The sequence below is a fragment of the Vidua chalybeata genome, chromosome 12, assembly GCF_026979565.1.
Source record: "Vidua chalybeata isolate OUT-0048 chromosome 12, bVidCha1 merged haplotype, whole genome shotgun sequence".
NCBI lineage: Eukaryota > Metazoa > Chordata > Aves > Passeriformes > Viduidae > Vidua > Vidua chalybeata.
In genome coordinates, this window is record NC_071541.1 from 9,143,920 (window position 1) to 9,159,391 (window position 15,472).

The 15,472-nt window shown below is 41.1% G+C and overlaps 1 protein-coding gene across 7 annotated transcripts in view; it reads left to right on the forward strand.

The window, feature by feature from the left end:
- Window positions 1–15,472, forward strand: part of ARIH2 (ariadne RBR E3 ubiquitin protein ligase 2) — a 37,327-nt gene that overhangs the window by 6,877 nt on the left and 14,978 nt on the right. For all 7 annotated transcript variants that reach the window (XM_053954114.1, XM_053954109.1, XM_053954113.1 and 4 more), the window contains 2 exons: window positions 10,504–10,571; window positions 12,241–12,304. In XM_053954114.1, coding sequence (XP_053810089.1) covers window positions 10,504–10,571; window positions 12,241–12,304 — 132 coding nt within the window. The remainder of the gene's footprint in view (window positions 1–10,503; window positions 10,572–12,240; window positions 12,305–15,472) is intronic.

A 15,472-nucleotide genomic window follows, 5' to 3' on the forward strand; every position in this document is an offset into this window, starting at 1 on the left:
TTAGCCTGTATTTAAGGCAGAGTGGTTGCCCCAACAGGGAAGGCTGAAGGTAAATTAAAAATTATCTGCAGGAGGTATAATGTTGAAGCCAATGGATGACTTGGTATCTGAGTGATTTACTATCACAGATTAATAGATTAACACAATTCCCTAAAGCAAATAAAAAATAAAGGCAATGAATGGGCTTAAAGCTGGGTTGGAATGTTCTACCACTGTCTATTCTCATTAGGTGATTCACTTTCTGAAGGTTAAACTCCAGGACACATACATGTGTATTGAGTGGCTTTTTTCTTTGTGACATATTGTCTACACACTTTAAAGACCAGAAACAGAATTTCAGAGCTTTACATATTCATATTTGCTATCTGTGCTGTTAGTGGCTAGTAACAGTTTAAATAGATAGTATTTCATTTGCTCTGCTCATTAACCTCAACATTTGTTTTTCAAACTTCAAATATCTGTCATGCTCAGCTATTTCAGACTGATTGTTAAATTCCTATTTTATTTTAAAGTGTTGTGGTAAAGAGTGGTCTTTGGAAACCTTCTTGGCTGTTTGCATTCCCCACAAGTTGTAGCTGACCTTGTTCTCATTCTTGCTGAAGGCACTGAACTGAGCAAACCTTGCACTGGCTGGTTAACGTCAGTCAAACATGTGTGAACACCCTGCACATGTTTAAAAGTTTTCATGCAACATTGAAGAGAAACACTCTTAAACAAAATGCTTGTGTTTTGTTTACCCAAATTAGAAACAACACTCAGTTAAAATCTGAAGTTGATAAAAGCATAAGACCCTGCATGTAGTTAAATATATGTCCTTGTAGCTCTTACTGTTGTAGGAGACTTTTGCCTCAAAATATTTTGACTTGCTTTTTTGTCAGGTGGGGAAATCTGAATAGAAACATTAGTGCAAACAAGGCAGCAGTAGACTAAGCCAGCTGTGCTGTGTGACAGGCCTGCAGCTACATTAGTGGTTATTCCAGAACCATACAGAAGCTAGAGAGATTTAATAAGTGTTGCTCTGAAAGTTTCTCCTTAATTTTGGTTTTAGTAAGAACTCTTACTTCATGGGTTTTCCAGGAAAATAAGAGGAAATCTTTGCTCCTTGGTTAGTGCTGTTAATATGAAGATCTGAGGAAGGTTCTGCTAATATCCTGACTGAAATTAGATCAGGCTATCTCTGTTGAAACATACAGGAAGAAAATCTCAAATTAATACCCAAACTGTACTTCTCTGACCAAAAGGCCTGTGAATTGAAGCAGGTCACTTTTAATTCCTCAAAAGGTCACTTGACCACAGTCAACACTCATGAAGGACAATGCTCTAAAAAGCAGAGTGGCCTGTATTGCCTGCAGACCAGCAAATTAATTCACAACAGTTCTTTTTAAGAAACAAATATAAGATACAATATCTTTCAAAAATAATTAATTAAAATGGTGTAGTAGTAACTTTGCTTTTGAGATAACTCTGTCAGTTGTCATTGAGTGATTGTGGTCCTGGAGTGGCTTATCAGTACATGCAAACAGTGTGATACTCAGCAGTTGGACAAACAAAGCTGAGCCTGTCACTGGCAAGCAGTTAAGAGTATGATGATGTCATAGTGTTTTTGTTTGTTAATTATTCTTCCTGGCTCTGCTGAGGGTCACCATACATGTCTGGAGTATCTGTAATGTTTCAAATAACTAGCAATGGTTTCTCTGTTTCAGTGATGAAGTGGATTTTTCTAATGTTACATTTTCTTTTTAATAAACCACTAGATAAAAGAATTGCAATTACAATTTATGAAAAAATAATTACCTTGACTTTAGGTGTTAGCTGATTGTCAGTCATGAGGAAGCTGTGATCTTTCTGTATATGCAAGCTAGCAAGGGAAGATAGTCATGTGGTCCTACAGGCAATTGGAACTGATGTCTTTCCACTAAAACCAAAGGAATTGTAAGACTGAAGAACTTACACTTTTCACTTCGCTAATTTGAGTGATCTGCTAATATTTATCAGAGAGCAAAAAGCTTACTTCCTGTGCTTCCTGAAATTACAGCTTGTGATGTGGGTGTTTTTAGCTTTGTCCCTTGAAGAGTAAATCTTGGTAGATGCAAAAAGTATTTGATACCATGACACGATTCCGTTAATCTGTTATCTCTACTGCTCTTTCAGAGATAAACCAGTTTTTCGTATATTCTGGCTCACCATACTGATGTTGCATCTTTTCATGGAGCCAGATTTGTTTTTACTCATGAAAACACAACCCTCTGAGGCAGCTCCACACACTCAAATTGTGCTGACACAGAGCAGTTAGTTTGTAGAGCTGCTTGGTGAGAGCTGGCAGTGCTCCTTTGGAAATACCATCTCCAGCAGACCTGGGGTCATGTGCATGGGGACTGGCAGCCTGTGTGAGCAGCCCTTCCTGAAGGAGCCTGTTCCCTACAACCACAAAGTGTCTGTAAAGAGACTGTGGGGTGTGTGTGTGTGCCCTGCTTCATTGCTGTTCAAACCATGGCCCAGAATGTGCTGTGGGGTGCTGCTTATCTGAACCAACCTGCAGTGCCATCCTTTCAATGCCATAATGACTTCATGGAAAATGTAATGTAAAAAGGCACTGTTAAAGCCTCACTGTGCCTGGGTACCTCAGATGCAGGAGAGGGATTAAAGGCCCCTGAAGTATTAAAATGCACGTACATAGGAGCAGTGTTTCTCAAAGTCCATAAGCACCAACATTAGTAAGCAGTAAATATTTAAATATAATTTTTTATAAATGGCAGAACCTGATAGGCAAATTTGACTTTTTCACAGAACCCCTGTGGTGCTGTTAGGCAAAGATAACGCACTATTTCCAAGTACCCCTAAACCCCCAGATCAGTCAGGATGTGCAGGTTTACATCTATACTGTGTTCTGTATTTTAACAGCAATACATTTAAACATTGTGTGGGGCTTCCAGTCTGAAGCTGTAACCTGTAGGAGCACTCGTATTTGAGACATACCTTTGTCCTTTACCTATTTTTTTGTTCCTGAACAGAAAGATCCTGGAAGTTCTGCAATGCAAAAGTTGTGGTTTTGCCTACAGATTCACAATGCCTGTACTTCAGTAGTATCAAGAGGACATAAGTGTGTCTAACTTCAGTGTAACTTTCTTCAGTGTGTTTTGTTTTGGCTCATAAAAATATTTTTGTTTTTAAAAAAATGTATTAAGTTTTTGTAAACTTCTGGTCAGCAAAATAAGAGAACTGGCTGGAGAGCCTAGACCTTACAACCTTGTGACACTTTCCTGGAGTCATTTGAGGAGAGAAAACAATTTTGTTACCTATTGCCTAGGACTGCTGAAATTCCTAACTTGACTGAAAAAATGAGCCACAAATGTGGAGGGTGATTATAGCCCACACATTTCTTTGTGATTCACACCTTAAATGTATTTTACAGCCAGTATGACTCTGCAGTGAGCAAAATAATCCGTTCATAGCTTTTGATGAGTGTGATCTTGGTGGGAGGTAGAGGCAAGACAAGTCAATAAAAATGCCAAAACAATCTTTCAGTAACTGTTTCCTGTTGCAAGCTTACAGCTGGACATTATGATCACTGGAGTAGCATGAAGCAGCTGAACACTTTTCCAAATTTGTGCTGCTGTGCCTATTAAGGATGGTGCAGCAGAAACAAGCTGTGTTGTGCCCTGTGAAACATTGTTGTGCAAAGCAGATGTTCCTCCTCTTCATCTTTGTATAACAAAAATAAAATGCCCTTAGAGCTGGGGTTGTTGAGTGAAAGACTATTATTTGGGCCTGAGCAGGGATTACTCACTGCAAAGTTACCTAAGCCCTGCTCCACTGAGGCTGTGTGCACACACCAGTGCTCCCAGTTTGGGGTTGGCTGCCCAGTGTCCTGAGCCACTGGTCACAATTACATGGGTTCAGGTTATTACCAGACCTTCGCTTCTTCCCTGTGCACCTTCTGAATCATCCTCTCTGTCAACCAGAAGGAATTGTCCTCTCTTGCTGTGTTTTGCTGGGAGAGCACCTCGGCAGGGGCTGTGCAGTGGGGTGTGTTGCTGGGTGTTGGCAGCACTCAGGGAGCACAGTGCAGGGCACTGGTGTTCTCACACTGTGTTGCTTTGGGAGGAATAACTGCAGGGAGGACAGCTGGGGAGTCTCATGTCAATCTTCTATCCATGTGCTGTCTTACAGCTTTCTTGCTGCATTTCTTTTGCTCTAAATCTTTCAAAGAAGGGATCTCATAGCTGTTTCGTAATAATGCCTTCTGGCATACCAGCTTGCTTAAATGTTTCTGTTCTTTTAATATTTATTTCTGAATTTCCCCAGGAAGAATAGCCTAACAGCTTGAGAAATACGTATGTTGAGATTTCCTAACTGAGTCCTACTGATCCTGTTTGTTGGCAGCTGCAGCTCAAATTGTCACTGTCCTTGTGTAGGAGAGCAGATGGATTAAAGCCATGTGTAAATGTGGGGAAAGAGCTAGAATTTAACCCCAGATCCCCTTTCTTCAGTATGTGGCCAACTAGGTTATGCACTGACAGCTTCACAACCATGGTGTAACACCAGCAGTGTTTGTCATTCCCAAACTGCATTCTGCCTCCTAAATATGCTTCTAATCTTGCAGACTGGCACCAGGTCTCTGCATGCCAGAAGGTGAATGACAGGGTACAGATTAAAACCCTGTGATGAAGCAGAGCTTGTGAAGTGCTGTTTGGCAAAAACTTTCCATGGTATTGAGAGTGCAGCTACAGTCTCTTAAATGGCATTTCTTACCTGCTGCAGCCTGTAGTCTGTAATCAGGAGAGGGCCTGAAATGTCAGACAATTCGTAATCTGTCCTTTGCATGAAACCTAAAGTGGAGGGCTTTTTCTCACTTTAAAAAAAAAAAAATTGCCTGAACACAAGAAAAAAGAAATGCAGTATAAAGACTGTCTGGTTTTCCTGTTAGATGAAATTCATTTGAGTTCAATTTTGAAAGCAATCTTCTTATGCTCAGAAACCCGTAATAGATATGAAAGATTTTGCTACAAGACTTTGAACACTTGGGGTGTTTATGGCAGGTGATGTGAATCATATCTCAAGCCCCTGCAATCTCATGAGTTTTCTACTAGGATTACATATTGGAAGTCTGCTTACAAGAGGTAGATCAAAGGACAAAGTATGGTCCAAAAAAAAGGTTTGGGTTGCCCTTTCTTAATTCTTTATACTTCTGCAGTTTTCTGAGAAACCCTCCAGTAAAAACAGGGCAGTCACATAATTTTTCCAATGGGGCATGGAGGGAGTCAGATCTACTTTCCACAAGAAAAACAAGTATAAAATGAATTTTTTTCCATTTGTGGCTTACTTTCCTTACCTCAGCAAACTGAAGCAAAGCTTGTCTGAAGGGATTTTTTTCTTCAGTGAAATTACTCAATACAAATTATGGTTTCTTTCTAAGGTGTTACTCTACTGCCAGCTCAGCTCAGTCTCTGTCTTGCCATAGTTTCTCACCAATAGAAACAATTTCAGAGGCTTTTGCTCTGTGTGCCTTTCCTGTTGTAAAGAATTTTAGTGTGTTTTTAGAGGTTTGAATGCAACACACAAACTAGTATCTTTTGAAGTTCATCCTTTCATTGTAGAACTAACAAAAACTATTTGTGGATTAAAGCAAATGCTTCTCAAGATTAATCCTATTTGTTTAAATCTATTTGTATAAAGACCTTTGATTAGGGAAAATAAAAGAAACGGAAGCTACATTTCTTTATGCCAGATTTGTGTTCTTCTTGGGCAGACATTTCAGTGCAATCCTGATCTAACAGGAATTGTCAGCTTGGTGCAAAGCCGTGGGATGTCAGCTCCAACCAGACCCTATCATCTCCAGCTCATTCTGAATTGAATCTCTTTAAGAATCATGTGGTGATCATTGTTTTAAATTCCTGATACCATATCTCTGCAAAAATGAGGATTGAAATGCACCTCCAAAAAATAGGCCTTCCCTTTGAAAAAAGTGAAATGAACTCATGAGATGTGCATGTGATATAAATGTGCTTGAGCAATTTCTGTAGAGTATAAGCTCTGCAAAAGATGGTGGTTTTTTTAGCTTTTAGGAAACATTTCTGTCTGAATTAGCAATTGTCAAGGTGGCATGGTTGAAAAGATTTTCTGCTGTAAAGAGATGAAATATCAGCTCTCCAAACACCTTGACTTATCTAAAGAAGCAAGTTGAGACAATTGTTTTAGAACCCTCTGAACACAGCAAGGGACCTGCAGAGATTCTTTGCAAACTCTTTTGGTATTGTCTCATCCTAAAGAGTGCAAGACTCTCTTTCACACTTCAGAAGTGTGAGATTTTGCTTATCTTGGAGATTAAAGAACCTAGAAGATAAATGGAGATGGAAATAATAATGAAAAAAAAATATATTGTGCACTCTTCCAGAAAATGGATGCATTTGTGTTTGATGCAGTGGCATTATGATTTTTTCCACTTTCATAATCTGATTTTGTTCAGTATTATGTAAAATCTTCAGACTTTTTTTACAGCTTCTGTAGAGTCTTTTCCTTATGCAGAGCAGCTTCCTCTTGGTAGCCTTGCTCTGTGCATAGGTGCTGCACCCCTTTTCGAGTGCACTGATCAACATTTGGTGCCCATTCCTGGCAAACAGCAGCCCTACATAAGTCAGAGTTAAACTGGTGGAAGTTCAGAAGAGGCTTTGGAGGTGATAAATTTCCTGTTTTAAAATAAAGCTGGAAGTGGCAGACTGGGTGAGATTCTGTCTGTTTAGCTTTGCTGCCACATCATGGAGAAAGAAGTCTGGTCTTTAGTCAGAAATTTTCCAGGTTCAGATTTGGACTGGGCTTATCTTTGATATTAAAGTTTAAACTGGTGGTGGAGAAATGAGACTGAGGAAAAGAAAAAAAAATAGCATGAATATTGCCTTCAGCTTCTAAACTTTAATAAATTTAATCCCAGATAGAGGAGTTCAGGAGAAGTCAGGCTATATAGAAGCACTGGCATAATTGATGGGTTGCAGGCAAATGCTGAAATAGTGCAACATATAGAATAAGCATTCCCCTTTGCACTGGGGTCTGTAGAAGTATTTCATTGAAAGAAGCTGCTGCCAGCAGGACACCAAGTGGGCTGAGTTACTGCCTTTTTTGGTTCTTAGGATTCTGAAATGAGAATAGAAAAGTTTAAACAAATCAGACAATTTATCAGAGGCATAATTTTTTTTAATGTATTTTGTGTCTGAGACAAAGCATTACTGTTCCTGAGATCTTGTAGCACCCAGTGATTGATAGGGGACTGAATCAGTGCTCTTTCTGAAGTGTTTTGTAAGTTTGAGATACTTCATTGGGTGAAACTTCTGACTGTCAAGGAAATGCTTCATTGGACAGTGTGCCAGCAGTATCAGCTTCTGTACATTGCTTCTTCAGTACTGTAAGATAATGAATATGTACCCATGGACCAAACTTCTGATTGCAATGGTATTTTTCTGTGTTCAGCATGTTTTTGCTCCTGCTTACAAAGAAATATTTCAACTGTTCCGGGGTGTTATTGTGGAAGAACTGGCTGACTTGGTACAATCATTCAGTCATTGTGAGTATACAGTCATTGAAGAGAGGCTGGGGAGTGCTGCTAATCAGTAGAACCAGGCTTTTGTTAAACATTTGTTTTTCTTCTCATGCTTGTTTTCTGGAATCTCCTCAGTAGTGTTGGCCCCTGATGGTATTTACATTTGTAAATTCTTCTGAATTCCCAGCCTTGCTGTCGGTGAGCAGGACATAGCATGTGGTGAGACTTCACTCAGCAGGCACAGCCCCAGCATCATCAGTTGTTTGCTCCTCTCCCATATCCCTCTTTCTTACAGTTTGAATGTTACCTATCTTTAATCTGTAAGAACTGGTACTTCTGTGCCAAGGAGACTGCATTTGTAGCTGCAACTGGCTGATTCTGGGACTTGTGTTTTGCAAGATCACATGCGCTCCGATCAGGTAGTATCAAAGATTTTTCTGCTTCAGGGCTTTTATGAAAGTGGTCTAATGTCACGGATCAGGCTTTATGAATTGAAAATTTTTATTTTTTATATTCTTGTGTGCTTTGTATTCTTGTGTGCTTTTATGATGAAAGTACTAAAATAAGCACTACAGGTGATCCAGTCAGTGCTTGTAGTTGGAGTTAAATAGGAATAGTCACAGAAGATTTGTTACTCTTCTAGATCTCTTAGTCTGGCATCCTTCTGGAGCATTAATTCCATATTTTGCCTGACATATAATTTGGCTCAAAAGCATTTGATTCTATTAGGATAGTTTGTTAGATTTCAGAAATGTCTGCTGGTATTTGTCTTTCTCTTTCCATCCATCTGCAGTTTTGAATGTACTTGACTCCTCCTCAGGGAACAAGTAACTCCATTGAATTGTGATGCTGCAACAAATGCTGTACCTCAGGCTCTGAAAATCCAACTGAAAAATACTCATTTTCCTATGTTACAAATCGGCTTCCCGTTTAAGTCCAGCAGTTTGTTTTCTTCTGTCAGTTCTTCCTTACTGCTACTGAGAAATAGTTTCATTACTGCTAAAGAATGATTCATTAGCATGTGGTTTGCATTTGTAGGAAGCCAGTCTTGTAGAGACCACATTCCTGATGCTTGTTTGTTTTACAGACTCAAATGCAGATGTTTCCCTTGTACAGACAAGTCAGAGGTGTCTGTCTGGGTCTGCCAGGCTGGGGGCTTAAGATAACAACCCATCCCAGGCTGGCAGTGTCACTTCTTCCATGCAGACTGCGTGTGCTGGCAGCAGCAGCCCTGTGTGCCACGCTCCATCTAATCACAGGCTTCTGTGCTGGGAGGGAGGGCAGTGCTGCCTGGCAGCCTTTGTTTTCAGAGGGTCACATCACATTGCCGCTAAAGTCGAGGAAGGTGACATGCCAGATCTTGCACAGCATGAGCTAAATGCTTTGGTTCTCCTAGACAAAGGGTTATTTGTATATTGAAAATTGCTCTTATGTTAGTGGGATTTCTTAGTGGCCCGCAAAGTGGACACATCAGAATGTAGAAATGGATTAGAGTCAATTAAACACCACATCTGCTTTGTGTGTTGGTGTTGCCCTGGTTTAATTCACTGACCCAACTGTCCAGCACTGAAAAATGCCAGTGCAGGATCCAGGCAGTATCATGTGGCAGCAATAGGTCAGTTGTGTTGTGAAACTGCACCTCTTCAGCAGGGTTGACTTAGGAGAGTAATGAATATGCTGCTTCTAGGTGTGCAGAGCCTGACTGTTTTTGTAGGAGTTTTTCCTTGCTTGTTTTCATTGCTGTTTTTCCTTCCAAGTTTTTGTTGGTGTGGTGTCTCTACTACCTCACATCCTATAATTCACCTGTAGCAGAGTTCAAGAAGGCCTGTGGCATTTCAGCCAATGATTGGGACTGACAGCTTCTCTAGCAGAAAAAAAAAAAGGCAACTTTTCTTGCAGCTAGAACAGAAGGAGTTGTTTTCTGTGAGCAAAGTAGAGAGATGTCTTGGTGATAGCTCATCTTGGAGTGCGGGAGGCAGAGCCCTTTGGTGTCAGAGGGTGAGAATGCAGAATGTGCAGACACTGAACTTGCCCAGGAGCTTCCTAGCACAAATAGCAGTGAGAAGACAGGCATTGTCAGCCCTCTGAATTCCCCTGGAAAGAGTCTGTTGTTTGGAGGACACCTGTTTGTTTGAACTGTAGGACCTGAAGGGGTTGAGAAGCAGGGGGAAGGTCTATCAGCTCAGCAGATGTCTGTCATCTTGGTGGGTAGGAGTCCTTTTGTGCAAGCAGAGAAGTCTGTTTCTTTCTGAAATAAACTAATACATAAAATGAAGGAGAACTTGTTAACTTGTACCCTTGTAGCATGACTTTAAATGTCATGTTGCAGTACTCTGATGGTGCTCAGGCTAGCACGGATTGTGCTAGTGTTTGCCAAGAGTCCACGTAATGCAAGCAGCTCTGCATGGAAGCAGGCCCTGTCACAGTAGTTTTCTATCTTCCTCTCCACTCCAGCGTGTAACTTTCTTCTCTACAGTGCAAGGCTGGCAAAATGTTTTGTATTTTCTCCATACCCTTTGCTGTTACAGTTTGCCTGCATTTGCAGCCTGTTGCTGCTTCTCCACCTCAGTAAGGGGTATCTGTCTGCCCAGGGGTTCCTATTTTGCATTTTTGGTGAGGACCCTGATTGCATTCTAGTGTGGCCCTCTGGAGTGGTGGTGATAGTCAGGACTGGATGTGGGGCTTCCATGAGCAGTTAAGCTCATCCAGTGCATTCCTGATTCCTTCCTCTCTGTGTTGTTGTAACAAAGTACACGAGTTAGTTTTTGGTACACCCATACTTATTCCAGCTTTTGTATTGCAGATGTTACTGGCTTTGATCATCATGTTTAACAATTTAATGTGAATTGATTATCACTGGGATATTGTACTGAGATTGTACAATTTTTATATGAAAATCATACTCCTAACCAGAGGTGTGGCTTCAAAATGTGCAAAGTTTGACCTTTTTTTTTCTTTTATTTTTCACCTAGGTATCACATGCTGTTGCAAAGCTAGTATTAGTTAGTTTCCACTGGCAAATCTCAGAGATTTTGGAAAGGTAAGTGTAAATAGTCTTATCTCGTCTGTGCTTAGTGCTTCCCCCCTGGCTTTGCAGAAATGCTCAGGGTGCACCATAGGTATTTTTGGCAAGTGTCTTTGGACCTGGAAGTAGGACACACAGTCCATTTTAGGGAGCAGAGGAAAGCTACTGATTTGTTGAAGCTGCACTGCCTGTAAGAAAGTTTTAAACAGGGAGAGGGTAGTAGTGGTAAATGTCTTTCAGTTTAGGAATTACTGTTATGCTAGGAACTCTCTAGATAGATTTATATTAAATTTTGAGATACCAGATTGAGAGTGCTGCATCTATATTTATTTAATAGACATAGAGTTAACATATGTTCTGCTTTGAACACTGGAGCCATAAATCATAAAGGAGCACTGACCCTATAGTGATGTAGTCTTTAGTAGTACATTCACACTGAAGTTTTTGTTCCTTTTGATGTTAAGTGATTTTTTTTTTCCTAAGCTGGCCAGCATTTGGAGAGCAGAAGAAAATAAAGTGAGAGAACTGAGCACTGCAGCTCCCTCGTTTGGTCGGTGTCACTGTAACAAAGCCCTCCAACTGATTTCAAAAAGAGGGTTCGGACTCGGCCCAAACATCATATGTGGGAAGTGCATTGGGAGGCACTGCTGGCTGGCAGCCCCACCACAGAATACTGGCTCAGAACTGAATATTGTCTGAAAATAGAGAGCATATCAGCTTGACTCATTCTGTCCAGACATTTTTGGCCCTGTAGCCAGCAATTTCATCCAGAGAACGTATGGAAAATGCATCCTCTCTATGGATGCTGTTGCCTCCTTGGTTACCCTGTATCCTGTGAAAGCTTTTCTCTGGGGTTCAGGGAGGGTGAGATTCCTGCATAGCAGCTCAGGGTGATCCTGCAGGTTAACTGATGAGACTTAAACAAGAGGAAATTTGGGGAAGGGTTTACTTCTAAACTGATGAATTTGCAAATTGTTCTCCTGTTGATCTAGTCCTCAAACTTCTCTCTTGGTACAAAATGACATTGTCAAAAGAAAGCTCACTAGTACAACTAAGAAGTGCTGGTGGAGAGGGAGTACTTACAGCCACAACAGAGATGCTGCTCTTTCTGAAATCAGTGAGATATAAACATTCATCTGCAAAGGAAATCACAAACAGCAAAATGTGTTTAATTCTATGGCTGCTGATAGACAGCTTCATATGCCTAAAGGGTGATCATCTGTCATTATTTAACTAGACAATAGTCTGGAGTTAAAGTGAGACTTAACCATGACAGCCTGATTTTACAGAGGAATAGGAAAACAGTCCGGAGCCTCACTGGTGTGTGTTATTGTGAACAGTGGCTTAGGACTACTCTAGGAGTGTTGATGGAAAATCTTAGCTTAAAAATAATTTTTCAGGGGAAGGAGATAGTTGTAGAAAAGTATTCATCAAGATGTATAAGGGAAATGTTAATCCATTACCAGGAGAAGTAGTATTTCTGGTTCTGAAAAAACTCTCATAAAGTTTTGTTGAGGGGAGCTCATATGAAGGAGCCTCACACTGGAGACATTTCCACTTTCCTTGTTGAAACCTACTCTACTATTTGCACAGAGACAACTGTTTATTCAGGCAAGAAGGATCAATTTAACTATGCAAAATATATTCAGAACTTGATTTGATCCTTCTTCAATTGCCTTTTCAGGCACAAGTCTAATGCTGCCCAGTTGCTAGTAGAAGCTCGAGTTCAGCCCACCTCATCCAAACATGTAAGTATGCGAACTATCCCGTCTGTTCCCTTGGCAGACACCTCTGACCCCCTCATGGGGGATTGCATTACTAATGGCATCCTCTGTCCAGTGTTAACCCTTTGCAAACTCTGGTCTGACACCCTGATTCATTGCTGGGTTTACTTCTGAAATGAGAATGCATTCAAGAGGTCTCTAATATATAAATAGCAGCTTTGCTGTTGGCTTGCAGGTAGCGTTCAAGAATTACTTTCTTCAAGAAAATTAGGATCATTTTTTGGCACAAGTGATGGCAGACAATGGAAGGAGCAGAGTGCATGGGCTTGGCTGCCTCTTCTGATTCTGTTCTCTGTAAAAACACACTGAAAGGAAGTTCTGGCTGCACAGAGTGAGCAGAGCTTGTCTGTGTCTGGAACAGATTTTAAATTTTTTTTGTCTTTTCTTTTACATTTTTAATCTTTTTTTTAATCTATTTGCACTCCTCAGCTCAGAGATGCTTAAGCTACATTTCCTAGTGAGTTGTGTTGCTGCTGAGTCAGTCAGTGCTGATATTTGAACCAACAACTTGTTTTTCGTAGCCAGGGCTGCACAGATCTTCAGATACTTTTTCCCCTCCTTTAAATAGAAACTTCCTGTTGCATGTTTATAGATTTCATTCATGGTGGGTGTCTTGGTACAATGCAGAATAACCCTAGGAACACATTGCCATGTGTCAGATTATGAGTGATAAAATACTACATCTGGGAAACACTCAGGGTTGTGAGGGAGAGGAGATCTTAAAAACCTGATCTTGTAACTAGCAGATAGTGAAAAAGCTAAGCTGACAGAAGTGTAAGCTTCATGGGCTCAAATCATCTGCCTAAAGTCCAGAAAAAAAGTCTTTTTAATTTGACATATCTGCAAATTAGTCTGTGTATTTCAAGATTTATCCAAGTCTTGTATCAGCTGTCACTTGAGTATTTCCCCTGCAATGGGCCATTCCAACCTCCTTGGCAGGCAAGGTGAAGACCGCCAGCACATCATTTCAGTCAGGGTCCTGAGTTTGGACCGAGCACTTTCCTAACTTTAATTTACAATAACTTTATATTTTGCTCCGAGGAGGTAGGAAGTGGTATAGGAATCTTTTTCACCCAATGTGGCAACCCAAAACAATGCTTGAGGCAAACTTCTATACATACTGCAAAACTGAGACTAAACATGACAAACATAAACATGACAAAACAAATATAAACTGAGACAAAATGCATGCAAATAATCGATGCAGTGAAGAACAGTGTAACTCTTCAGTCCTGTTGCCACTTCATCTTCTCATGGCCAGTCATCTTCTCATTAAATACATGTAAGAGGAGAGAGAAAAGAAAACCCAGTCCCGCTTGAACTGGTTTTAAAAAGAAGGAACTCTCCATCTGGTGTTAATTTTGTGTTCTTTGCCATGGGCATCTGTGGCTACCCATGGGATCCCTGAGCTTTGCCCTTTGTACAGCAGTCTGACTCTTCATTTGCAGCACATCTTACCTGTCTGCCATAGGTTACCAGCTGCCCCCATGTAAGACCAGGTCCTGGCTGCAGTTCACCCCCACAAGCAGCTCTAAGCTCTAAGGAGTTGAGTTGCCTAAAGCTTCAATGAGTCAGGCAGTCCTTTAATCAGGGGCGTTTATTCTCTGGCTCAGCAAACACCATGTGAGAAGACTGAGAGGTTGCAAGGCCCCTCTGGTGTATCAATTGGAGGCAAGCAGCCTGTTGCACACTCTCAGTCAGAATACCCAGTGCTGGAGTGGGAATGGAGATGGGTTCTCCCCTCTCCAAGGGTCTAAACCTCCTGCCCAGTGGGCTGTCCTTTGGGTCAGAGACCAGGGCTCTCTGCCATTATGCATTGTGAAGGACGCTCTGGGACCCCAGGGTCCTTGTGTTTCATCATCCAACAGCTTTATGCTGTCTCTCCCATCAGTGAAATCCTCCACACATACTGTTTCGGTTTCCTTTGCATGCCTGCTGTATTTTTCTTGCAGCTGAGCCAGCTCAGTTGCAGAATAAGGCATTTGTTTAGTTGTTGCAGTGGGTGCTGCCTCCTCACACTCCATCTCATAAACAGCATCAGTCTTTATAAGTGGGCAGAGTTTAGGGAGAGGTTGGGGGTCTGGCTTTGCTGCATCGAGCTCCTCCCAAGGATAAAGGCAAGTGACATCATTGTCAGTAAGGTCCACCTCTTTAGTGAGTCTGGAAAGCCCCACCTCATTCCCCAAATTCTCCCCCTTCAAGCAGGCAATCTGCAAATGTAATTCTTTTTCTTACAAGGGATTAATTTAATCAAATATGCACGTTTTCTGTTAGTCTCTTTTCAGCATTTAACTCATTATGTGTTTTCTGCTGGGCACTGTGTTCTGCCTCCGTGGTCACCTGCAGTATTTTAGCCAATTCAGTCAAAGACCCTTCACCACCTTATCTCATTGCTTAGCTCTGTACTTATCTCTTTGAGCATCTATTAAAGCAGCTCCCAAAAGTGTGCAGACTATGGATTTGCCCTTACCCATTATTTTTCTTCTTTTTTGCTAAATACTGTATTTTTTCCACAAGACCAGCCAAAGAATGCCAATTTTCCTCAGCCCAGCTCTGTCCATTCAAACCTGGACAAGCTTTATAATCCTTTAGCAAGTCTAGCTGAAGGTAGCAGTTGAGATTGCACTTTTAGCACAATCTCTCTGCTAGAAAATTTGGCTTTGACCAAATAACAATTCTCTTTGTCCACCACTCTGTGTGTTGTCCCAGTAGAAAGTAGCTCCTCACCACCCTTAAAGACTCCCTGCTCGCTGCACCTGACAAATTGTCACATCCTGAGCTCTCTCAATGACTGTTTGAATGGGGCTTAGGTACTTTGTTACCTCTGGGCAGAGTGCAGAAGAAGACAACAAACTTCTCAGGAGGTTGAACAGCAAACTTTTACTTACAAACTTTGAACCATAAAGGACTTGGCAAATATTAAAGCAACATGCAATTAAAGTAAGGCAAGGCACTGACTTAGCAAACTCTAATCCATCCAGATTTCAAGAAAAGGAAGTTAGGAGAAGAAAGAAAGAAAGAAAAGAGAGAGAGAGAGAATAGTGTCCACCTTGGATCCAGTCAATCTTAGCTGTAAGGTCCAAGGCAGTGGGATCATCAAGGCTGCACACTGTTGTTATGGCCTTTTATCTG